A 27,064-nucleotide genomic window follows, 5' to 3' on the forward strand; every position below is an offset into this window, starting at 1 on the left:
TAAAATATTTGCTGGTAAGCTGTATTTGGTGTAGTCTCTTTAGGGAATTTAGCGAGGTCATTGATAGTAGATGTATTTACTTCACACCATGGTTCAATTGGTTTTAATGTGTTGAAGGTTTTGAAATCTAATAGCTGCAGGTCTGACAGCATCCGACGCATTCGGATCCCAAATGTTGGGATCATCGAAGGACGGTGTAGAAATAACAGAACATTTGATGGATTAAAAATATGAAGGTGTAGTGGGTGATTAGTGTAAGGTTTTGTTTTGAAGTAAAAATTTAAAGAAAGTTTGAGACGTCTATTGTTAAGAGACTGTTCATGTGCTAGAATATGAAGACTGTTGATAGGTGAGGTTCGGAAGGCTCCTGTGCAAATGCGCAGTGCCTGATTATGTATTGGATCCAAGGCTTTCAGATAGCTCTTCGCTGCAGAGCCATAAATTTGACACCCATAATCAAGTTTTGAGCGTATAAGAGCCCTGTAAATTCTCAACAGAGACTCTTTATCAGCACCCCAAGATGTGTTTGCTAAGACTTTCAAGATATTTAGTTTCAATAAACATTTTTTCCTCAGTTCTTGTATGTGCGGTACAAATTTAAGTTTTTTATCAAATATGAGACCCAGGAATTTTCCCTGATCCTTTACAACTATTGGTTGATTATTAAGATTAAGGTTTGGATCAGGATGGAGACCTCTTTTACGGCAGAAATGAATGCAAAAGGTTTTTTGAGCAGAGAAAGAGAAGCCATTTTCTTCCGCCCATTGTGATGCTTTATTGATGGCTATTTGAAGTTGTCTTTCAATGATACTCATGCTCGATGAAGAAAAAGAAATTTGAAAATCATCAACGAACATGGTACCTTTTACAGAAGGAGGCAGTTGATCAATTAAGCTATTGATTGCGATTATGAAAAGAGTTACGCTTAGCACACTTCCCTGGGGAACTCCTTCTTCTTGGATGAAGGTATCCGACAAAACAGACTTGACACGTACGCGAAAAGTTCGATCTCTTAGAAAATTAGAAAGAAAGATTGGTAGGTTACCTCGCAACCCATACTCGTGCAGGGTTTTGAGGATCCCATACCTCCAGGTACGGTCATATGCCTTTTCAATGTCGAAAAATACGCTCACAAGATGTTTTCGTTTAAGAAATGCTTCCCTTATTGATGTCTCAAGAAGCAGCAGGTTGTCGACTGTGCATCTGCCGCGCCTGAATCCACTTTGATGGGAAGATAGCAGATGGTCTGACTCAAGAATGTACATGAGTCTCGCGTTGACCATCCGCTCCATTAGTTTACATAGGCAGCTTGTTAGAGCTATAGGTCTATAGCTCTCGGGTTTATCAGTTTGTTTATTTGGTTTAAGGATAGGAATTACTATTGCTTGGCTCCAAAATTTTGGAAATCTGTGTTCAGAATAAATTCTATTGAAAAGTTGCAGAATATTTTCTAAAGAGGACCTGCTGAGATTTTTTAACATGCTATTGTGAATTTCGTCAGGGCCAGGTGATGTGTTTTTTGATTTTTGTAAAGCATTATGTAGTTCTTGAAAGGTAAATTTTGTGTTGTATTGATTAAAAATGTTCGAATTAAAATCTAGAACTTTTTGTTCTTTATGTGATTTGATAGCTAAAAACTTAGAACAGTAGTTGTTTGAGCTGGAGACGTCAGCCAAATGAGTCGCCAGGCAGTTAGCCACCTCTTTGTGATCAGATAAAATATTGCCGTTTTCTTCTAGAATGGGAGCACAAGATGTATTGTAGTTGCCAGAAATTTTTTTAATTTTACCCCATACGGTCTTTGATGGAGTGGACGTCGTGATGGTGCTGACATAGGTCTTCCACGAGTCCCGCTGGCTTTTCCGTCGAATCCTTCGAGCTTCAGCACGAGCACGTTTAAGTGCAACAAGATTTTGCGCGGTTGGATAACGACGAAATGTGTTCCATGCTTTTTTTTGTTTCTTCTGAGCTTCTTGGCAAGCAGAGTTCCACCATGGCTTAGGATATTTGATACTGCCTTTAGAGGTTCTTGGTATAGCAGCGTTCGCTGCGTTTAAGATAATGTCGGTTACTCGCTTTACCGCAACATCAATATCAATATCAGTCACGTCTTCCGGTGTTATTTCTGCCAACTGGGTAAATACTGCCCAATCAGCTCGATCAATGCGAAGACGGCCTTGCTGATGCTGCTGATAGCTGCAGCGTCCAGAACAAGTTATTTTAATAGGAAAGTGGCCACTGGTGTAGAGACCACCCTGCACCTGGAAATCCCAAAGTGGCAGAAAGGAAGGTGAGGATATTGCAAGATCGATTGCATGGTAGGTTTGCGTAGGAAGGTGGAAATAGGTATTTTCACCGTTGTTAAGAATACATAGATCGTTGTCTTCAATAAAGTTTTCTATTATTAAACCTCTGCTGTTGGAGTCTGAACTCCCCCAGAGAGGATTATGGCCATTAAAATCCCCCAAGAGGACAAATGGGGGAGGAAGTTGATCTACAAGTGTTTGCAATTCCACGCCTCTCAAGTCGTAAGAAGGTGGAATATATATAGAACAGATTGTAAACAGCGAGTGAAGGTGAACGCGCGCAGCTACTGCCTGCAGGGATGTGTTGATATTGAGCTGGCTGGATGCATAATCATTAGCGATTAGCAATGCCACTCCTCCACAACGACGGTCACCTGACAAGCAGTCCTTGCGGTATATGTCAAAACCTTTCAACCTCGGTCTATCAACAGGGGACAGAAATGTTTCTTGCAAACAAAATATGGCCGGTTGGTGATATTCGACAAGATCTTTGATGTCTGTGACATTATGCGAGTAACTCTGACAATTCCAAGAGAGAATGCTCAGGGCCATGGAGAAAAAAGAAAGGAGAAACGGCCGGAAGAAGAGGAAGCAGCTCATGAAGGAGGATGGTCCGTCCACCCTTCATCGTCGGATGGCGGTAGATCTTCAAAATCAACATCCTCGTCCTCCTCCTGGGGAGGGGGTTGTTGGAATTTTTCTATTTGTGATTTGTTCAATTTTACTTTCTTGCTAGAAAGTAAAAAGTCCTCTTTTTTAAAGTTATAAAGTTTTGGGGGCCTTTGTTTAGAGGCTACCCCAATTTTTGCGCGCGTTTGGATAATTTTCTTTTTTTCAATAAGTTTTTTCGAATTTTGAGTGATTGGTTTGTTTTCATTAACAGTAGCAGAATTTGTTTTTTGTATTTGTTGTTGATTACTTTTCTGAAAAGATTTGGGGCTATTATTCTGTTTATTTGATTTGGTTGTGTTTACAGTTTTGGCATTAGTAAAAGCATCGGTTTGGGTATCTGTTTGTGTGCTTACAGACTTTAGTACCTTTTTAACAGCTGAAGCATATGAAAGACCTGTTGTTGGTGTGCGGGATTCAACTAGTTTTCTTGCATCTGGATAAGATATTTTTTGTGTTGTTTTAATTATCTGAATTTCTTTTTCTGTGAGCCATTTTGAGCATGATCTGGAGTATGAAGGATGGTCCCCTTTGCAGTTTACGCATTTGTAGGTCTTGTTACATGTATTACTGTCGTGACCGGGTTCTGCACACCTGGCACAGGTGTCAGTACCACGGCACGCAAATTTCGAATGTCCAAACCGCTGGCATTTGAAACACCGGAGCGGATTTGGAATATAGGGGCGAACTGGGCAAGAGAGATAGCCAGCTTTAACACGTGGCGGGAGGACAGGTGTGTTAAATGTCAGAATGACATGTTTGGTGTTAGTCATTTCGCCATTGCGTTTTATGGTAATCCTTTTTACTGCGCACACGTTTTGTTCCTTCATTCCCTCCAAGATTTCCTCCTCGGGTGTAAAGAGAAGGTCAGGTTCCGAAATTATCCCCTTCGAAAAATTTAGAGTTTTGTGTTCTGTTACATTGACAAGATATGAGCCTATTTGTTTTATAGCCATTATTTGTTTTATTTGTTTGCTGTCTTTTATTTCTACTAAAAGTTCGCCGTTGCGTAATTTTTTGACAGATTGATATTCACCAATTAAATGTGTTAGGGCTTTGTTTATTAAAAATGGAGAAACTTTAGTTAAATTTAAATTCGGATCATTGCGCTTTATTATGAAAAACTTAGCCGTGCTAGACAAAACATTCTGACGCTCCCCACAAGGGGGAGAATGGTTATTTACGTTATCTTCCATAAATAAACCTGGGAACTAGGGGGAAAAGTGGGGTCTAGCCCCTGTGTAGCCCCCCTACACAGAGGTAAGGCTGCGTACGACAGGGTTCGCCTGCTATCCCTGAAGCCTCCCGTTTGAGGCACCGACTACCCCCGGTACCACGCAGCCACCGGCACGGTTGACACACCTTAGCTTAGGGGTTTTCGTCCGAATTTGGTAAGTGTGATGAGGGAAGGAAGGGAAGAAGATCCCCTCCCGCCGATATTCTGTTTGAGCAACTGGGGGGTCACTACTCCTCCCAAGAGCTCGCCCCGAACTCACCACACCGCAAGCCCCCCCACCACGACAAGGTAAACGGACACGGGGGGGATTGCTCTTGGAGTAGCCAGTTCAAACGTAAATTCCACCATTGGAAACCACAGGGCAGATTCCGACTTTTTTATTTTCTTTATTTCCTTGTTTTATTTTCGGTTGTTGAATTAGAGGTTATCGAATATATATTATAAAAGGATTAAATATTTTCTAGAGAGATGACGCTTCTTTTAAATCACAGCTGCTGTGTGTTGTGTCATCATCACTTCGCTATTCATTGTTTAGCTCTTCACCTGCTGATACTGGTCGCTCGGCTTCAGTCCCCTAGTGAATTTTCAACCAAGAGGCTATGGGGATTCATATGTTTCACAGGGGCAATCTGGTTCCTTCCTCATATGGAAGAAAATGGACCTGAATACCTACCAGTAGAGTTGGACAACCAACAAAAATCACAATGTCTCAATGGGTTGGAGAACCAACCCATTTAGACAAACCAGTAGAGTTGGATCTACCAACTCTACTGGTTTGTCCGGGAGATTCCTCTATTTTGATCATTTCCCTTGATTATGTATAAGATGTAAGATACATTTAGTTGTACCAAGAATGGTAGTAAGAAAAATCCTTTATTTTCTAACTAACAATGAAAAATCCGTCGTTAACATCTACTGTTTTTTTAAAATGATCTACTGGATTTTATTCCAGTAGATGTTGGGAGGTGATAGCGATTCTTGACTCTTTCTGAGATCAACACAAGCCCATTGGAAAAAATTTTTGAGGAGCAAAAGGGGAGAAAGAACTCGAAGCGCGAAGTAGCGAGGGAAGACTGTGCTTAGATTTTAATTTCATTTAGTGCACGTTTGAAATTACAGGATCACTTCTACCGTTTAAAAATAGAGGAAAAAAGGTTACACATGTAGTAGGTATGTGTAATATTTTATACATATAGGTTTGTGCAACATTTTGTGCACTTGGAGAGTTTCTGAAGGATTTTGAAACAGGAATTACAAAACAGAAAATCTAAAAAGTTATGTGATCTAATGTAAGAAAATACGAGTATATTTATATTTATTTTTAGTGTTTTTTACCAAGGGATCTAAGCAGCCACACAAGTCGAAATATGTGGTGCAGCTATTTTCATTCGCTTTTTAGGCATTAAAGTTGATTTACCACAATTTTTATTGTATGAATTCCACACACGTATGAAGATTTTGGTGGGCGTCCAGACTGTAAGCTGTACGTCCCCCACTAGAAGCTTTCCGTCTAGCAATGGCAGTTGGTTGAACCCCAATGTATTTGGATGAAACTATCTTTTGTTTGCTCGCAATGCAGGGTACTTTCCAAATGTTGTTAAAGAAGATGCTAATATGTGCTCTGTTTTAATGTTGTGCAAGTTCTTGATCAATTGCCCAGTGCATTTTGCAATGTTGGATTTTTTTGATTTTTTTTTTAAAGTGTACTAACACTCCACTCCAAGTCCTGTTTTAACTTTTTTTCGACTTCATAGCCTACTTTCACTTGACTTATCTCATCATAAATCTGATCGTGTTCAGTGGGAATAAGAAGTTCCAGATTTATATAACTCTTTGTTGATTTTCATTTAATGCTAGCAGACAGCACCACTAATTCCTTGGTAATAGTCACAAACACCAATCAATGCATCAATCTAAGTGAATATTTTTATTACTTTTGTTTATTATCTTGAATGAGTCATTGCCAATTTTTTCAATCACAAGATCGTTAAGGCTTTCTTTAGAGAATTTATTTTTTTTTCTCTGAATATGAAGTGTGGATTCACTTAGCTTTGCTGTTTATTTTTCTTATGTAGAAGTTACTTAATTTTCTTGTATCTGATTTAAATAACTGAGTGGGAGTGTATCCTTTCTTCATATCTACAATTCGTTCTTTGAGCACACTTACACCAGCCTCAAGAATATTATTAGTGTACTGTCTTCTGATAAACGTAATATAATATTTCATTAATCACATGAATAAAGAATTTATTACTTAAGTTCATTCTTCTACAATTTAAATTAAATGTGGATATCCAAAAGTTTTAACTCCCCCCCCCCGTGTCCTTTTACCTTGCCGTGGTGGGGGCGCTTGTGGTGTGGTGAGTTGGGGGCGAGCTCTTGGGAGGAGTCGTGAACCCCCAGTTGCTCGAACAGAATATCGGCGGGAGGGGTATTCTTTTGCCTTCCTTCCCTCATCACACTTACCAAATACGGACGAAAACCCCTAAGCCAAGGTGTCTCTACCGTGCCCGTGGCTGCGTGTTACCGGGGTAGTCGGTGCCTCAAACGGTTGACGTCAGGGATAGCAGGCGAACCCTGGTGTAAAAGCCTTACCCCTGTGCAGGGGGGCTACACAGGGGCTAGACCCCAGTTTTCCCCCTCAGTTCCCAAGTTAATCCATGGAGGACAACAAAAAAAAAATACCTCTCCCCCTTGTGTGGAGCGTCAGAATGAATCGCTTACATCTGCAAATTTTTTTTATTATCAAAAGGAACGAAAATCTAACATTCATTGCTATATCCCCATTCTTAATTAACAAGGCATTGATAAATCTTATCGGCGAGTTTCAATCAGTAAAAAAGCTACGCACTGGTGAACTATTAGTTGAAATCAAACATCCTATTCTAGCTATCAAACAACTAGGCTCATATCTATGTACAGTTACAGCTCACTCAACTTTAAACTTTTCTCGGGGAGTTATTTCAGAGCCAGATCTTCTATTTACATCAGAGAAAGAAGTTCTAGAAGAAATGAAAGACCAACACGTAAGTGGAGTGAAGAGGATCACTATTAAACGCAATGGCGAAATGCAGAATACTAAACATGTCATTCTGACTTTTAGCACGCCTATCCTCCCTTCACGTGTCAAAGCTGGTTATCTCTCCTGCCCTGTTTGACCATATATTCCTAACCCGCTACGGTGCTTTAAGTGCCAGCGCTTTGGGCATTCCAGATTGTCATGCCGTGGTGCAGAAACTTGTGCCTGGTGCGCTGAGCCCGAACACGACAGCAATGAATGCAAAAAGGAATATAAATGTGTCAACTGCAAAGGAGACCACCCGTCCTACTCTACAAAATGTCCGAACTGGCTCTCCGAAAACAAAATACAAGTAATCAAAACCACTCAGAACATATATCCAGATGCTAGAAAAATTGTCCAGTCTCGCACGCCTTCTGCCGGACTTTCATATGCTGCAGCAGTAAGAAAAGTATTCAATTCTACCAGCACACAAACAGATCCTCAAATTATTAATACAATAACCAGCACTAAATCAACTAACTCTCCTAAATCAAAAAATTAACAGCTCAATACCCCTAAGCCTCCACAAAAAATAGTAACGAAACTAAAATATTAAGTACACAAATCCCGAGTACAAGTTACTCATCTACAATAATTTCGAACAAGCCAACTGATCAAAAAAAAAAAAAAAAACTGCGGAAAAAAAGAAAATTATTCAAACGCGCGCAAAAATTTGGGTAGCCTATAAACAGCGGCCCCCAAAATTTTATAATTTTACAAAAGAGGACTTTTTACTTTTTAGCAAGAAAGTAAAATTGACTAAGTCCCAAATTGAAAAACTCCAACAACCTTCTCCCCAAGAGGAGGACGAGGATGTCGATTTTGAAGATCTTCCGCAATCTGACGACGAACGGTGAACGGGCCATCTTCCTTCCTGAGCTGCTTCCTCTTCGTCCGGCCGTTTCTCCTTGCTTTCCTCATCATGGCCTTGAGCATTCTTTCTTGGAATTGTCAGAGTTACTCGCATAATGTCACAGACATCAATGATCTTGTCGAATATCACCAACCGGCCATATTTTGTCTGTACGAAAGATTTCTGTCCCCTGCTGATAGACCGAGGTTGAAAGGTTTTGACATATACCGCAAGGACTGCTTGTCAGGAGACCGTCGTTGTGGAGGAGTGGCATTGCTAATCAATAATGATTATGCATCTAGCCAGCTCAATACCAACACATCCCTGCAAGCAGTAGCTGCGCGTGTTCACCTTTAATCGCTGTTCACAGTTTGTTCTGTATATATCCTACCTTCCTATGACTTGAGAAGCGTGGAATTGCAGACACTGGTTAATCAAATTCCTCCCCCATTTGTCATCTTGGGGGATTTCAATGGCCATAATCCTCTCTGGAGGAATCCAGACTCCAACAGTAGAGGTTTAAAAATAGAAAATTTTATTGAAGACAATGATCTTTGCATCTTTAATAACGGTGAAAACACTTATTTCCATCTTTCTACCCAATCTTACAATGCCATCCATCTCGTAATACGCTCACCTTCTTTTCTGCCACGTTGGAATTTTCAGGTGGAGGGTGGTCTCTACTCCTGTGGTCACTTTCCGATCAGGATAACCTCTACTGGACGCTGCGGCCATCAGCAGCATCAGCAAGCTCGACTTCGCATTGATCGAGCTGATTGGACAGCATGTACCCAGTTGGCAGAAATTAAATCAGAAGACGTGACTGATATTGATATCGATGTAGCATTAAAGCGAGTAACCGACATTATCTTAAACGCAGATAACGTCGCTATTCCAAGAACCACTATAGGCAGGATTAAGTCTCCTAAGCCTTGGTGGAACCTTGATTGTCAGGAGGCTCATAAAAAACAAAAAAAGGCAAAAAAAAAAAAAAAAAAAAAAAAAAAAAAAAAAAAACGTTTCGTCGTTATCCAACTACACAAAAGCTCGTGCACATAAACGAGCTCATGCTGAAGCTCGAAGGATTCGACGGAAGAACCAGTAGGACTCGTGGCAGACCTATGTCAGCCCAATCACGACGTCCGCCCCATCAAAGACCGTATAGGGTAAAATAAAAAAAATTGTTGGCAACTACAATACATCTTGTGCACCCATTCTGGAGAATAATGGTCGTATTTTATCCGATCACAAAGAGGTGGCTGACTGCATGGGGACTTATTTGGCAGAAGTCTCCAGTGCAAATAACTATTGCTCAAAATTTTTATCCATCAAATCACGCAAAGAACAATAGTTCTAGATTTCAATTCAAACATTTTTAATCAAATTAACACAAAATTTACATTTCATGAATTAAATATTGTTTTACAAAAATAAAAAAACACATCACTCGGCCCTGACGACATACACAATAGCGTGTTAAAAAATCTATGCAGGTCTTCATTATTCTGACACTATTTAATCGAATTTATTCTGAGCACAAATTTCCCAAATTCTGGAGCCAAGCAATAGTAATTCCTATCCTTAAACCAAACAAACAATCTGGTAAATCCGAGAGTTATAGACCTATAGCTCTTACAAGCTGCCTTTGTAAAGTAATGGAGCGGATGGTCAACGCCATGCTCATGTACATTTTGAGGTCGCACCATCTGTTATCTTAATATCAAAGTGGCTTTAGGCGCGGCAGATGCACCATAGACAACCTACTGCTTCTCGAAGCATCAATAAGAGAAGCATTTCTTAAACGAAAACATCTTGTGATCGTATTTTTTGATATTGAAAAAGCATACGACCGTACTTGGAGGTTTGGGATCCTCAAAACCCTGCACGAGTATGGGTTGCGAGGTAATTTACCCATCTTTCTCTCCAATTTTCTGGAACATCGTTCTTTTCGTGTACGCGTCAAGTCTGTTATGTCGGATACCTTCATTAAAGAAGGAGTACCCCAGGGAAGTGTACTAAGCGTAACTCCATTTATAATAGAAATCAATAGCTTAATTTACCAATTGCCTCCCGCTGTCAAGGGTACCATGTTCGTTGATGACTTTCAATTTTCTTTCTCTTCATCGAACATGAGTATCATTGAACGACAACTTCAAATTGCTATCAATAAAATATCACAATGGGCGGAGGAAAATGGCTTCACTTTCTCTGCCCAAAAAACTTTTTGTATCCACTTCTTCCGTAAAAGAGGCCTTCACTCTGACCCAAATCTCCTCCTAAATAATCAACCAATAGCTGTAGAAGATCGAGGAAAATTCCTTGGTCTCACACTTGACAATAAACTAAAATTTATACCGCATATACAAGAGTTAAAAAAGAAATGTTAATTAAAATTAAATATCCTTAAAGTCTTAGCGAACACTTCTTGGGGTGCTGATACTGAGTCTCTGTTAAGAATGTACAGGGCTCTGATACGCTCAAAACTTGATTATGGATGTCAAATTTATGGCTCCGCTGCTAAAACCTATCTGAAATGTCTGGATCCAATACATAATCAGGCATTGCGCATCTGCACAGGAGCCTTTCGAACTTCGCCTATCAACAGTCTTCATATCCTTGCACACGAACTATCTCTAAACAATAGACGCCTCAAACTTTCATTAAATTTGTACTGCAAAATAAAACCTTGCACTAATCACTCACTACATCTCCATATTTTTAATCCACCTAATGTTGCTTTATTTCTACACCGGCCTTCGATGACCCCAACATTTGGGATCACAATGCGTCGGGTACTCTCAGACCTGCAGCTATCAGATTTCAAAACTGTCAACACAATAGAACTAATTGAACCATGGTGCGAAGTCAAACCTTCTATAATCAATGATTTCTCAAAATACCCAAAACAAACTACTGCTGATACAGTTTATCAACAAGTCTTTAATGAGATCAAAAGCAAGTATTCTGGTTACAAACACATTTTTACTGACGGATCAAAAGCAAACAATCACGTCGGCTTTTCAACAATAATTAATGATCAAGTTACGGCAGAAAAACTAAACACATCTTGCTCGGTATTTACTGCAGAAATAAAAGCTATTTTTTCATCGCTACAATCAATAACCCAATCCGTCTACAAAAAGTGGGTGATATTCACTGACTCCAAGAGTTCAGTGGAAGCCATCACTCACTGCAATAATAATAGCCATCCTATAGTCATCCAGTCATATCTTTTATACAAAACTCTTATGCAAAATAATTTTGAAATTACCTTTTGTTGGATCCCTGGTCATGTGGGTATTGCAGGCAATGAGGCAGCCGATTCAGCTGCCAGAGCTGCAAGTATCCTGGTCGATAATAGTGTCTCTTTCGATGATAACAAAAACGCCATCGTTGTAAGCCTCAACACGTATTGGCAGGGGACGTGGAATTCAGAAATCGAAAATAAATTACATTCAATCCAGCCCTCCACTAGAGGTTTCGGATCATTAAATATCACCAGGAGAGAACAAGTCTTATTAGCTCGACTTCGCATTGGACATACCAGATTCACCCACAAATATCTCTTATGTCATGAACCAGTTCCAACATGCATTACATGTGATGTAAATCAGACTGTGTTGCACATTTTATGCAACTGCCCAAATTTTAATTTAATTCGCTATAAATAGTTTAATAATTTTATCCCATCTTTGAAGGAGTTGCTGGGGGAGCCACCTCATCGCAATTTGTACTCCTTCCTCCAGGAGATTGGATTCTCCTTTTTAATTTAGTGTTTGTCTGGTCATTATGTGATTTCGTCCTTCCTTTGTTTTTCAAGATATTTTTTCGCCCATTTTGTCTTTATTTTCAAATTGTTTAAATGTTTTTATCGGATGCACTTTTTTAATATTGGCACTTGAAGTTTTATGCTTTCTCCTTCAAAATATGCTTCTATTTACTATATTCTTTAATAAAAAATAAATAGCACATAATAAAATATCGTTTGGCGCAGTATAGCCCTCAAGGGCTCTTGCGCCATAAAAATCAAATCAACCAACCAACTCACTGCAATAATAATAGTCATCCTATCGTCATCCAGACATATCATTAGTACAAAATTATAATTTTAACCCATCTTTGAAGGAGTTGCTGGGGGATCCATCCCATCGCAATTTGTACTCCTTCCTCCAGGAGATAAGATTCTGATTTTTAATTTAGTGTTTGTCTCGTTCTTATGTGATTTCATTCTGCCTTTATATTTCAAGATATTGTTAAAGGTTCCGGTGCGACTTCCAACTTTCTTGAAAGGACGACACAGTTCTTAAAAAAAAACACAGGAGCTTTATTTACTCTATGTACAGGAGAAATCGTTAACAACTGCTAAATTAATCATCAGCAATTAAACAAATATCACTCCACACCGTAAACTCAACGGTTACACACGTATTTATTTCCAAATACGAAAACAACACAGCGAAATGCCTCGCAATAAACAGAGCTAATACACTCTCACTACAAATTCTCAATCGAAAGTAACTCTTTATCGTGCATAACGCTTTTTATACACACCGAAAGAGAACTCTCAAATATTTCACAAGATTCCAAATGCTTCTCGAAAATTCTCTCTCTCTCCACCATCTCTTTGGCAATTACTTCTCGTATATATGAATACCAGTCCGACTCGGTTTCGAGCTCAATTTGGCAAGGTCTCCAAATGAAGAGTGCGCTACAGCTTTGAAAAGTTTATTTTGGGTAAAAAAATATGTGAGTCCCATGGCTTTTCCGATGGTAATTTTGGAACATCCGAACCAGGATTTCTTGGCTCTAGCTACACTGCAGTCTTTACCGCTGACATGCCTCTTCCGGCATCGAAAGAGGCCAAGTCCATGCCTTCTGGAATCGAACTTCATGTCATGGCCGTCAGGACAACCTATATTAGTCGGTATTATGTGGTTTACCTCGCACCAGCGCACACATGTGTCATCATCCACAATTGAATCGTTTATTTCAGAAACCACCTAAGTGCGCTTTATTCAACTTTCGGAAAACTAAAAAAAACTGTTTTGCAGCTTAAGTATAGGTCTATTCTCATTCATATATTATTTTACGAAATCAAAAACGTTCTATTGGGATAATCTATTTTTAATTTTTTTTTTTCATTAAAGTTTTTGAGTTATAATTTTTTGAAAAAATTGCACTTAGGTGGTTTCTGCAATAAATGAGTGTATCCAAAGTGATTTTTTAAAATTTATTATTGAAATTAAGTCAAACCATTAATTTTTATTTGTTTTGGTATTAAAGGTAAGTAACAGACACACTTAAGTATAAAAAAGAGTTTTTTTACTAGGCCTAAATCGAAAGATACAAGTAGACTACACGCTACAATATGTTTATATACAAAGATCTGGCCTTATTCACTTATTCAGCTTCTGGCAAGTCTTCTGGTAACTCCTTGTCAGTTGTTGGCCATTGGATGATAGTGTCATAGAAGGCTTCATATCCAACAGTGTATTCCATCAACTTTTTTATATCGTCTATCTTTTTTTTGTTGATTGGGACCTAAATCCAAAAATATCACTTTGCAAAACCCGATAAATTTTAAAATTTGTTATAGCCTACAAAAACGTTTAGCTAAAAGTAAAATATAAACGTTTAAAATAACCTTGGTAAAATAAAAGTAAACATACCTTCCCCAAAGGATAAGCTTTCTCTGTTTGTAGTTCCGGAGGGCTGACAGTTTTTAGCAATGTGAAGGTAGATGTTGTTATTCCTCCAATGAATTCGCTTGCGACCACTTTTCCCGGAGTATCCTTGTTGTAGAAAAACTGCTTGTACTTGGACACTTTGAATGGCTGCTTATTTTCTTTGGGTACTTTCCTGCCTGATGTTTCGTCTGAATTTGGCATTTTCTTATATGATTTGGGCCACCACTTTTTGAAACTGAGAACATCGTCTGATTTAAGGTGATATACACTAAATCGGCCAGACTTACTAGCTTTTAACATTAGCTCTGCATATTCATCAAGCGTATAAATCCTGTCCATCATTCTCAAAAGACGCTTTATACTTCCAAAATCTCGGTCACATGGGGAAAATGAGTGGCCTCGTACAGGGTAGTAGTGAGTTATGGTTTTAAACCGACCTGAGTCACAGAGGTTTAGTAAAAAACGCACAACTGTGTGATTCTTATTTTGGCCTGATGGTCCATCACAAAACAGTGTGAGATGCTGCACATTAACTGGAATGTCATTGAAATAGTTCAGTAGCATTGAACATACTTCGTCTGGGCCTTTGTTTGCTTCGCCCTCATGATAAAAATACAGTTTGGAAGAATTAGTTTTCAAATCGTGTAACGAAAACACATTTACCCAGAGCTGCCTCATATAAAAAAACCTCCTGTACAGGTATGTGCGGCAAGGGTAAGTTTTGCATATAGTCGAAGGCTAGTGCGACCGTGTTGTCATCTTTGTTTTTGCTTGCCTCATCCATAGCTTTGTAAAACTTTTTTGCTCGCCTTAAGTGTATCACTTTCTCAGCAGCTACATTTCTTTTAGCATTGTCACTCAAACCCTTGTCTTTCAGTTTGGCCGACAGTCTTTCGCTAGTTGAACACACATCAACTTGGGGTCTTCCAAAACAGTAAGCAAAGTTCTCTTTAAAGTATTTGTTGTAGAAACTATATTTTACTTTATTTTTTAGATCAGGGTTGTCTAAAATAAACATTGCATGCATTTTTGTGACATCAAGCCTAGCGTCAAGATATTTTTTAGGTTTTCCCCCATAATGGGTTTCCTTGACATCAAACTTCTCAATGTGCTGCTGTATTCTCACACAAACGTTACCTGGAAGAGCGTTTCCACTTCTAGATTTTCCCCTCATATCTACAGGGTTTTTGTGAAGGGCAGAACATTTATTTATTCTTTTGATTCTATTGTCAGAAATTCCAAACACTTTCAAGAAAACACCTCTACAAACTTGAGTAAGAACACCATTTATTTTCAAGTTATACTTGTATGAATGGGATTTTTTGTTTGGGAAGTCATCAGTAGTCACGTCAGGGTTTTCTTGAGCTTGCTCATTATTTACATTAGACCTGCGGTTTTTGCGTCTACGTTTCACAGGCATAACCTCTACTAAAGCTTGGAGGTACGTGTCTTGGGTGTTTTTATTTTCCAAAGAGTAAAATGTTTCCCATAGTTCTCTATTTATTTCATCCGTAAGTTTCAAATAACATTTCAAATTGCACTTACAGTTAACATCATTCAGCGGGGCTTTGCTGGGAACTTCTTTTCCTTTGTACGAGACGTACTGCAGTCCTTTCAGCCTAGCATTCCGAATAATGTTCCGTTTGTATTTTTCTTCTTGCACAACTCCACGCCTACGCTTGAGATTAGGTTCATCATCTGAACTATCCGACATGGCTTAAAAACTATATAATGTAATGATAAACAACAAAATAACACCTATATTTCACCGAAAACTGATGAAAACTAAACTAACTACTCAGTGTTAGGTAACCAATGAATCATACAAAACAGCGAGACACAACAATGCTGACGTCAACAAGGCCGCCAACCGTCACGAGTGAAATTTACCGCAGAAAGAACCTAAGCGACGGCGCTTGGGTTCTTTCTGGAATAAACGGATTATTTTCAAGGCTGCCAAATAGCATTGCTGACATGGAACATAGGTTATTTCTGCACTAAAAGATGTAATTACCTTTAAATTGTACAGTACCATCAAAAACACATTTTTTTAATATTTTGTCGCTTAGGTGGTTTCTGAAATAAACGATTCAATTACCCTAAGCATAAAACTGTAGAAATCCATTAGAAAGGTCAAAGCTCGGAAAAATGAATTGAAAAAATTTGAGCTGGATAATTCTCGAATAAAAGTCAGGTAAAGCGCAGAACTGAACACTGATACTTTTCAGGAGATATTGTCCATCATATATACCTAGCAGTAAATATGTAAAATACTAAAATTGAATGTTATATTCTGATGTACAACAGTTAAGGAACATTGAATTAGATAAGAGGATTTTGTGGGTGGACATAATTTGTGAATAAGAGCTATAATTGGCGGAGGAAAAGCCCAGGTGTGGATTGGTCATAGAGATTACCGATACATTTCCCATCGGTGCACCTTTTTGAAAATGGCCCCATTTGTTGGAATGCTTGTGCAATCGGGACATCAATTACATAAGCAAATGATCGATCCCCCCCCCCCCCGCCCCGCAAAAAAAGATACCGATGACATATTTGTACAGACAAGTAGCATTTTAAATTTAAAAAAAAAGTAATGTTTCGAGGATTTGATTTTTTTATGATAATTTCACTGCCCTCAACCCCGCAAATAAACTTTAAAAAGGAAGGTTTTTCTGTGAGGGGGGGTTGACATATTATTATAAAAACTTTGTGTTTGGGATTTTAAAAAAATTTAAAGGGTGGTGGGTGGCGGGTAGTGAGCTTTGACACGTCTGTGCATTGAGGAGTAAACCGATTGTTAAAGCCTGATGCGTTAATTGCCCCGGGTAAAATTTCTTAATCATGAATATCAATTCTTCAAAACGGTCTTTCTAGAACATCCTTCCCTCTCTCCTCCACAAATATTCATGGAGTCGATCTTGAAGGCCGGCATGGGACATTCCTGTTTTTGTAAACCTTTTCTTCAAGGGTCTCCAAGCCGATTCAATTAATTGGGTATGCGCTCTCGTGTCCGGGTCTACGAAGTTGGTAGAATGGTTTACGGTTTCATGCACATAGCCGACCTTTGCCAATCCGTCATATGAACGGAAACTGTTCGTGTGAATTTCAGTTCCGAATTCTACGTGCTTCTGGATAAAGGCAGTCAAATTGGGTGCGCTCCTTGGACCACCGCCGTGAACATTCACGCAGACCTTCAGTCGGAACTCCTTCGTGTCTTTGTCGACCATGCCGTGAACCCAGGAGCCTTTTCGGTACCTCCCGACATGATATTTCCTTCTTCCGACCAGTGACTCGTCGATTTCCACGACGTGACCAGTGCCTCAAATCTTTCCTGCCCTTCTCTCTCTCCACCATCTCTTTGGCAATTGCTTCTCGTACATATGAATACCAGTCCGACAGTTTCCGAACTCAATTTGATATTGTCTCCAAATGCAGAGTGCGTTTCAGCTCCGAATATCCGAACCAGTTTTTCTTGACTGTAGCTACACTTCAGTTCTTCCCGCTGACATGCCTCATTCGGCATCGAAAGAGGCCAAGTCCATGCCTTCTGGAATCGAGCTTCAGTCATAGCCGTCAGGACGAAATATATTAGTCGGTATTAAGTGGTTTACCTCGCACCAGCTCACACATGTGTCATCATCCACAATTACCCTAAGCATAAAACTGTAGAAATCCATTAGAAAGGTTAAAGCTCGGAAAAATGAATTGAAAAAAATTGTGCTGGATAATTCTCGAATAAAAGTCAGGTAAAGCGCAGAACTGAACAGTGATATTGTTCAGGAGATACTATCCATCATATATACCTAGCAATAAGTATGTAAAATTCTAAAATTGAATTAGATAAGGGGATTTTGTGGGAGAACATAATTTGTGAATAAGGAGTATAATTGGCGGAGGAAAAGCTCAGGTCTGGACTGGCCATAGAGATTACCGATACATTTTCCATCGGTGCGCCCTTTTGAAAATGGCCCCATTTGTTGGAATGCTTGTGCAATCGGGACATCAATTACTTAAGCAAATGAGCACTTTTGTATGTCTATTTGCGTAAACTTTTCTCTTTACCTCCTTTAAAGCCTTTTTGTTTCTTCATAAAAGAAATTGTTCCCCCCTCTTGTTCGGAAAACTTACATCCTATCGGGAAGTCTTACCTCAACAAAAATAACCGACTTTTTAGTGTAAAGAACTGAGAAAGTGACAGCGCAGAGGATGCACTCAGTAGGAACATAACAATGGTTTCGTTATTTATTGACGGCTATTATCTGATTAATTAACCCGCGAGCAATCGCGTTGGGTCTGAGAGACCCGCTCTGTCAAAAACTAAAGCGTAGAATTCCCCCCTTTCGTTGAAAGTGGTCCAAGTCCGCAGTAGCTGTAGTTAAGGTCAACCACTTTCTGAAGGTTGAGAATTGCACATTGTAGAATTTCACGTTTGTAGGTATTTTTGATGTTAGGGTCTAGCAGACCCGACGCGCCTGCTCGTGCATTCAGTCCCAATTTTTTCTTTTTTGCTGTTTTTGAGTTTAGAAAGTAAAATGAAGCGCTACTTGTCTTATAAGGATGAAATGAAAAGACTTGAAGATATGCTTAGAGATATACCAACCGATGAGGAATCAATAAATGAAGAGGATGAAGAAATAAATGATGATGAAATCTTTAGCGAGCACAATTCTTCTTCAGAGGATGATCTTGATTCTGATGAAGATTTATATAAAAGCACAGACATTTTGTCTCAAAACTGCTACGTTGGCAAAGACGGCACAAAATGGAGCAAAATTAAAAACCGTCAAAATGTAAGAATCCCTTCTCACAATGTTATTCTAAAATTACCAGGAAACATTGGTGATGCAAAAAAAGTTTCTTCCGTATTAGATTCCTGGCAGCTGCTGATTGATGATAGTATCCTATTGAATATCGTAGCTTGCACAAATAAATTTATAGAGACTATAGCACATAATTTTGACAGAGATCGTGATGCCAAAGAAACTTCAATAATAGAAATTAAAGCACTGATTGGTCTTTTGTACTTTGGAGGCCTTCACAAATCCTCGCATGTGAATGTCAAAGATCTCTGGGCTACGGATGGAACAGGCCTGGACATTTTCCATCGAACCATGTCTCAGAAGCGTTTTTTGTTCCTATTACGATGCTTACGTTTTGATGATATTACAGACCGAGCCGAGAGAAGACAGACAGACAAACTCGCACCAATAAGAGATATGTTTGAAAGTTTTGTAAGCAACTGCCAAAATTGCTATACTGTGGGTGAATACATAACAATTGATGAAAAACTTGAAGCTTTCAGAGGACGATGCAGTTTTCGTCAATACATCCCCAACAAACCTGCCAAATATGGCATAAAAGTATTTGCTCTTGTAGATTCCAGAACCTTTTATACTTGGAATTTAGAAATTTATGCGGGTAAACAACCTGATGGCCCGTATAAGACAAATAATTCTGGTGATGAAATCGTAAAGAGACTAACAGAAAAACTCGCAAATTCTGGAAGAAACCTAACCGTTGATAACTGGTACACAAGCTATAATTTGGCCAAGGACCTACTAAAGAAAAAAATTACGCTTGTGGGAACAATTTGAAAAAATAAACGAGAATTACCCAAGGAGTTTATCACAGGAAAAAATAGAGAAGTACATTCCTCTTTGTTCGGCTTCCAGAAACACATGACATTAGTTTCGTATGTTCCCAAAAAGAATAAATGTGTAAATGTCATCTCAACAATGCACTATGATGATTCAATAGATCCATCAACTGGAGATGCAAAAAAGCCTGAGATCATAACCTTTTACAATCTTACGAAGGGAGCTGTTGATATCGTAGATGAAATGTCTTCAAACTTTTCTACTGCACGAATTAGTAAAAGATGGCCAATGGTGGTGTTTTTTTCTGTTCTAAACACAGCGGCTATAAATGCTCGTGTGCTCTTATTATCAGCCAAAAGCCAAACAGCAGTCAAAAGTCGACGACATTTTTTGAAAGAACTTGCTTTGGAGCTGATAAAAGAACAAATTCAAGAGAGAAGCACGCAACTATCACTTCCTCGAAAACTGAGGCAACAGCTCATCGAGCACTGTTCTCCCAGTCAGGATAGTGAGCCACCAAAAAAACTACAAAAATGTAGCCAAAAGAAAAGATGCCACATTTGCCCAAGCAAAAAGGACAGAAAATCTGCAATTTGCTGTACCAGATGTAATAAAAATATCTGCAGCGAGCACACGATTTATATTTGCAAGGAATGTGAATAAACTGTAAGTATTTTCTGTAAATATTTATTTGTATTACGTTCATACAGTGATCATTTTCTCATTAAAATTGCATCAATTGTGGTTTAAAATGTTTTTGTTAGTATTATTTTACAAAAACAGGTAACCGGGTCTGGGAGACCCACCGCGCGTTCTAACGTATGTAGTTATAGCGCGCGTTTTCCCGGGTTAAGATTACTTTTACGACTCTTTACTTTTACCTTTACAGAGGAAACTGTAAAGAAAGCTTTTATTGATCGACCCCCCCGCCCCGCAAAAAAAGATACCGATGACTTATTTGTACAGACGAGTAGCATTTTAAATTTTAAAAAAAGTAATGTTTCGAGGATTTGATTTTTTTTTTTGTTAATTTCACTGCCCCCCCCCCCAAATAAACTTTAAAAAGGAAGGTTTTTCTGTGAGGGGGGATTGACATATTATTATAAAAACTTTGTGTTTGGGATTTAAAAAAAATTTAAAGGGTGGTGGGTGGCGGGTAGTGAGCTTTGACACGTCTGTGCATTGAGGAGTAAACCGATTGTTAAAGCCTGATGCGTTTATTGCCCCGGGTAAAATTTCTTAATCATGAATATCAATTCTTCAAAACGGTCTTTCTAGAACATCCTTCCCTGTCTCCTCCACAAATATTCATGGAGTCGATCTTGAAGGCCGGCATGGGACATTCCTGTTTTTGTAAACCTTTTCTTCAAGGGTCTCCAAGCCGATTCAATTAATTGGGTATGCGCTCTCGTGTCCGGGTCTACGAAGTTGGTAGAATGGTTTACGGTTTCATGCACATAGCCGACCTTTGCCAATCCGTCATATGAACGGAAACTGTTCGTGTTAATTTCAGTTCCGAATTCTACGTGCTTCTGGATAAAGGCAGTCAAATTGGGTGCGCCCTTGAACCGCCGCCGTGAACATTCACGCAGACCTCCAGTCGAAACTCCTTCGTGTCTTTGTCGACCATGCCGAGAACCCAGGAGCCTTTTCGGTACCTCCCGGCATGATATTTCCTTCTTCCGAGCAGTGACTGGTCGATTTCCACAATGTGACCAGTGCCTCCAATCTTTCCTGCCCTTCTTTCTCTCTCCACCATCTCTTTGGCAATTGCTTCTCGTACACGTGAATACCAGTCCGACACAGTTTACGAACTGAACTTGGATGGGTCTCCAAACGAAGTGTGCGCTACAGCTTCGCAAAAGTTTGTCTTAGGCAAAAATATATGTGATTCCCAAGGCTTGTCTGAAGGAAATTTTTGAATTTCCGAACCAAGTTTTCTTGGCTCTAGCTACACTGCAGTTCTTGCCGCTGACATGCCTCATTCCGCATCGAAAGAGGCAAAGTCAATGCCTTCTGGAATCGAGCTTCATGTCACGGCCCTCAGTAGAACGCATATTAATCGGTAATAAGCGGTTTACCTCGTATCAGCGCACACATGTGTCATCATCCACAATTACCCTAAGCATAAAACTGTAGAATTCCATTAGAAAAGTTAAAGTTGGGAAAAATGAATTGAAAAAAATTGAGCTGGATCCTTTTCGAATAAAAGTCAGGCAAAGCGTAGAACTGAACCCTGATACTTTTCAGGAGATATTATCCATCATATATACCTAGCAATAAATATGTAAAATTCTAAAATAGAATAATATATTCTGATGTACAACGGTTAAGGAACATTGAATTAGATAAGGGGATTTTGTGGGAGGACATAATTTGTGAATAAGGACTATAATTGGCGTAGGTAAAGCCCAGGTCTGGATTGACCGTAGAGTTTACCGATACATTTCCCATCAGTGCGCCCTTTTGAAAATGGCCCCATTTGTAGGAATGCTTGTGCAATCGGGACATGAATAACGTAAATAAATGAGCACTTTTGTATGTGATCTATCTTAAACTTTTCTCTTTACCTCCTTTTAAAACCTTTTTGCTTATTCATAAAAGCAGTTGTTCCCCCCTCTTGTTCGGAAAACTTACATCCTATCTGGAGCTCTTATCTCAACAAAGTTAACCGACTTTTTTAGTTTAAAGGACTGCGAAAGTGAGAGCGCAGAGGATGCACTCAGTAGGAACATAACACGGTGAAGCGAGTAACCGACATTATCTTAAACGCAGCTAACGCTGCTATACCAAAAACCACTAAAGGCAGGATCAAATTTCCTAAGCCTTGGTGGAACTTTGATTGTCAGGAAGCTCATAAGAAACAAAAAAAGACATGGAACACGTTTCGTCGTTATCCAACCACACAAAATCTCGTGGCACTTAAACGAGCTCGTGCTGAAGATCGAAGGATTCGACGGAAAAGCCAGCGGGACTCGTGGCAGGCATATGTCCGCACAATTACGACGTCCACCCCATCCAAGACTGTATGGGGCAAAATAAAAAAATCGCTGGAAACTACAGTACATCTTGTGCACCCATTCTGGAGAATAATGGTCGTATTTTATCCAATCACAAGAGGTGGCTGACTGCATGATGACTTATTTGGCAGATGTCTCCAATGCAAATAATTATTGCACAAATTTTTTAACAATCAAATCACGCAAGGAACAAAGAGTTCTAGATTTTAATTCAAACATTTTTAATCAATATAATACAAAATTCACCTTTCAAGAACTAAATATTGCTTTGCAAAAATCAAAAAACACATCATTAGGCCCAAATGAAATCCACAATAGTATGTTAAAAAACTTAAGCAGGTCCTCATTAAAAAATATTTTGCAACTTTTTAATAGAATTCATTCTGAACACAAATTCCCAAAATCCTGGAGTCAAGCAATAGTAATTTCTATCCTTTAGCCAAACAAACAACCTGAAAAACCTGAGAGCTATAGACCTATAGCTCTTACAAGCTGCCTCTGTAAAGTGATGGAGCGGATGGTCAACGCCAGGCTGATGTACATTCTGGAGTCGCACCATCTGCTATCTTCTTATCAAAGTGGATTCAGGCATGGCACCAAAGACGCCGTCGTTGTAAGCCTCAACACGTATTGGCAGGGGACGTGGAATTCAGAAATCCAAAATAAATTGCATTCGATCCAGCCCTCCACTAGAGGTTTTAAATCATTAAATATCACCAGGAGAGAACAAGTCATATTAGCTCGACTTCGCATTGGACATACCAGATTTACTCATAAATATCTCTTATGTCATGAACCAGCTCCAACATGCATTACATGTGATGTAAATCAGACAGTGTTGCACATTCTATGCAACTGCCCAAATTTTAATCTAATTCGTTACAAATATTTTAATAATTTTAACCCATCTTTGAAGGAGTTGCTAGGGGAGCCGCCCCATCGCAATTTGTACTCCTTCCTCCAGGAGATTGGATTCTCCTTTTTAATTTAGGGGTTGTTTCGTCATTATGTGATTTCGTCCTTCCTTTGTTTTTCAAGATATTGTTTTGCCCATTTTGTCTTTATCTTCAAATTGTTTAAATGTTTTTATCGGCTGCACTTTTTAACACTAGTGCTTTCTTCTTCAAAATATGCTTTTATTTTCCTTATTCTTTAAAGAAAAATAAATAGCATATAATAAAATATCGTTTGGCGCAGTATAGCCCTCAAGGGCTCTTGCGCCATAAAAATCAAACCAACCAACCAACAATCAGGCATGGCAGATGCACAATAGACAACCTATTGCTTCTCGAAACATCCATTAGAGATACATTTCTCAAGCGAAAACATTTTGTGAGCGTATTTTTCGATATTGAAAAAGCATATGACCGTACCTGGAGATATGGGATCCTCAAAACCCTGCACGAGTATGGGTTGCGAGGTAAATTACCCATCTTTCTCTCCAATTTTCTGAAACATCGTTCTTTTCGTGTACGCGTCAAGTCTGTTCTGTCGGATACCTTCATTCAAGAAGGAGTACCCCAGGGAAGTGTACTAAGCGTAACTCTTTTCATAATAGCAATTAATAACTTGATTGATCAATTGCCCCCCGCTGTTAAAGGTACCATGTTCGTTGATGACTTTCAAATATCTTTCTCGTCATCGAACATGAGTATCGTAGAAAGACAACTCCAAATTGCTATCAATAAAGTATCACAATGGGCGGAGGAAAATGGCTTCACTTTCTCTGCTCAAAAGACATTCTGCATCCATTTCTGCCGAAAAAGAGGTCGTCATCCTGATCCAAATCTTCTCCTAAATAATCAACCAATAGCTGTAAAGGATCAAGGAAAACTCCTGGGTCTCACACTTGATAAAAAACTTAAATTTGTACCGCACATACAAGAGCTGAGAAAAAAATGTTTATTGAAATTAAATATCCTTAAAGTCTTAGCAAACACTTCTTGGGGTGCTGATACAGAGTCTCTGTTGAGAATTTACAGGGCTCTTATACGCTCAAAACTTGATTATGGATGTCAAATTTATGGCTCTGCAGCGAAGAGCTATCTGAAAGTCCTGGATCCAATACATAATCAGGCACTGCGCATCTGCACAGGAGCCTTCCGGACTTCACCTATCAACAGTCTATATATCCTTGCATCTGAACAATCTCTAAACAATAGACGTCTTAAACTTTCTTTAAATTTTTACTTCAAAACAAAACCTTTCACTAATCACCCACTACATCTCCATATTTTTAATCCATCTAATGTTGTTTTATTTCTACATCGACTTTCGATGACCCCAACATTTGGGATCTGAATGCGTCGGGTACTCTCAGAACTACAGCTATTAGATTTCAAAACTGCCAACACAATAAAACTAATTGAACCATGGTGCGAAGTAATACCCTCTATAATCAGTGACTTCTCTAAATTCCCCAAACAAACTACTGCAGATACAGTCTACCAACAAATATTTCATGACATAAAAAACAAATATTATGAATATAATTCCATTTTCACCGACGGGTCAAAAACAAGCGATCACGTCGGCTTTGGTACAATAATTATTTATCAAGTTACCGCAGAAAAACTAAACCCATCTTGCTCGGTATTTACCTCAGAAATAAAAGCTATATTTAAATCTCTCCAATCAATAGCCCAATCTAATCAACAAAAATGGGTAATATACACTGACTCCAAGAGTTCAGTGGAAGCCATCACTCACTGCAATAATAATAGTCACCCCATGGTCATTTAGTCATATCATTTATACAAAAATGTTATCCAAAACAATTTTCACGTACTCTTTTGTTGGATCCCTGGTCACGTGGGCATTGCCGGCAATGAAGCAGCCGATTTGGCTGCCAGAGCTGCAAGTATCCAAACCGATGACAGTGTCCTTTTCGAGGATATTAAAAAAGCCATTTGTGAGTGTCTTAACACACACTGGCAGCAGAACTGGAATCTTGAAACGCAAAACAAATTGCATTCGATCCAGCCCTCGACTGCAGGTTTCAAATCAATGCAGCTTACCAGGAGAGAACAAGTCTTATTAGCTCGACTTCGCATTGGTCATACCAGATTCACCCATAAGTACCACCCAATAAGTGAACCAGTTCCAGCATGCATTACATGTAATGTAAATCAGACAGTGTTACATATTTTAAGTAACTGCCCTAATTTTAATCAACTTCGTTTAAGTATTTTAATAATTTTAATCCATCTTTGAAGGAGTAGCTGGGGGACCCACCCAATCGCAATTTGTACTCTTTCCTCCAGGAGATTGGTTTTTCCTTTTTAATTTAGTGTAGGTCGTCAAACTGTGATTTTGTCCTCTTGTTAAACATGGTTATTGTCAACCTATTGTTTTATCCATTTAAATGCTTTTTATAGATACATGTTCTTCACTACTTATTTTAAAGTACTGAAGTTTAATACTTTTTACCTCAAAACAAGTTTACTTTTACAATATCATGGCTTCATATAAATAATATTACATAAAGAAAACGTTTGGCGCAGTATTGTCCTCAAGGGCTCTTGTGCCATTAAAATTAAATTAACCAACCAACCAAAATTCGTAACAATGAGTTTTATATTTAAATATAAAATGGGGAAATTACATGAAAATTGCTATTTTCCATCCTAACCGAAATAATAATTTTATTTCAGAATTTTTTTTTCGGCGTGAAGTTGTACCTTAAGAGTAAGCAAATCTTTTAGTGAAACCCGGAAGTCTCTAAGTAATCCAGTTGCCGAAATATAAGCAAAACCAAGCCTCAGATTAATCCGTGACAAGCAGGCTAAATATAATAAAAGTGCTTAATAAGTAAAATTGTACTTACATCAACTTCAATCAATAATTGGTTCACATCTTCATCAAAATATATTGACAGAAGTTTTAATATTGTCACAAAATCTGCATCTCATCCAAATGAATGCAAACATCCAATGCCTCCTGCATTTCCTTTTTATTTTGCTTGCTGCATGGAAGCGATTTTAGAAAGTTGAAGATGCGATCCTCTTTTTGGGATAAGGAGGCACTCATCTTCGCAGAAAAATCAACTTCCGTAAGCATTTTAAAATGCTGCAGCTAGCCTTCCTTTGAAAAGAACACAGACTCTCTTGACTTCATTGTCACGAGTGTGGTTTTGCAGTTGATCCACTGTGTGCAATATGTATTAGCTAGAAGTTCTTTCTGCTTAGCATCCAGAACCAACCCAGAAGGCATACTAGTCATGGCTTCTCTTTTTGTTTTTCTTGTGATTTCTCATTTTCGTGCACTGGCAAAAAAGGTGGCTGCCAGTTGATGCAACCATACGCATCCGCTACTTTTATTTTTTTAGCATTTTCGCTCTCGTCCTTCGAGCTTCATTTGAGCACATTAAACTGGCTTGTTCGATTAAGGTTGTCAAATCTAACTTTCATTTGCTTAGCGAGTGACAAGTGGCCTATCCCAACAATTTCTCCGCATAGGGTATCTGAAAGGGACGAATGTTTCTTTACTATCATTCTGGCTACAATAGCGAGAGCTTTTCTTCCTGGTTTTTGAGTGATCTTTTGAATATCATCGGTGACAATCCTCACCATATTCCTTCTCATACTTGGTGAATGGGTTTTGTTCTCTTCTAAAGCTTTAACTAAAGCTGA

At 38.8% G+C, this 27,064-nt stretch overlaps 1 protein-coding gene across 1 annotated transcript in view; it reads left to right on the top strand.

The window, feature by feature from the left end:
* Positions 1-20,953, top strand: part of LOC129230136 (probable protein phosphatase DDB_G0282105) — a 78,003-nt gene extending 57,050 nt beyond the window's left edge. The window contains exons 8-9 of the mRNA XM_054864541.1: positions 18,341-18,606; positions 20,927-20,953. Coding sequence (XP_054720516.1) covers positions 18,341-18,606; positions 20,927-20,953 — 293 coding nt within the window. The remainder of the gene's footprint in view (positions 1-18,340; positions 18,607-20,926) is intronic.
* The last annotated feature ends 6,111 nt before the right edge of the window (positions 20,954-27,064 follow it).

Source organism: Uloborus diversus, chromosome 9, assembly GCF_026930045.1.
Source record: "Uloborus diversus isolate 005 chromosome 9, Udiv.v.3.1, whole genome shotgun sequence".
NCBI lineage: Eukaryota > Metazoa > Arthropoda > Arachnida > Araneae > Uloboridae > Uloborus > Uloborus diversus.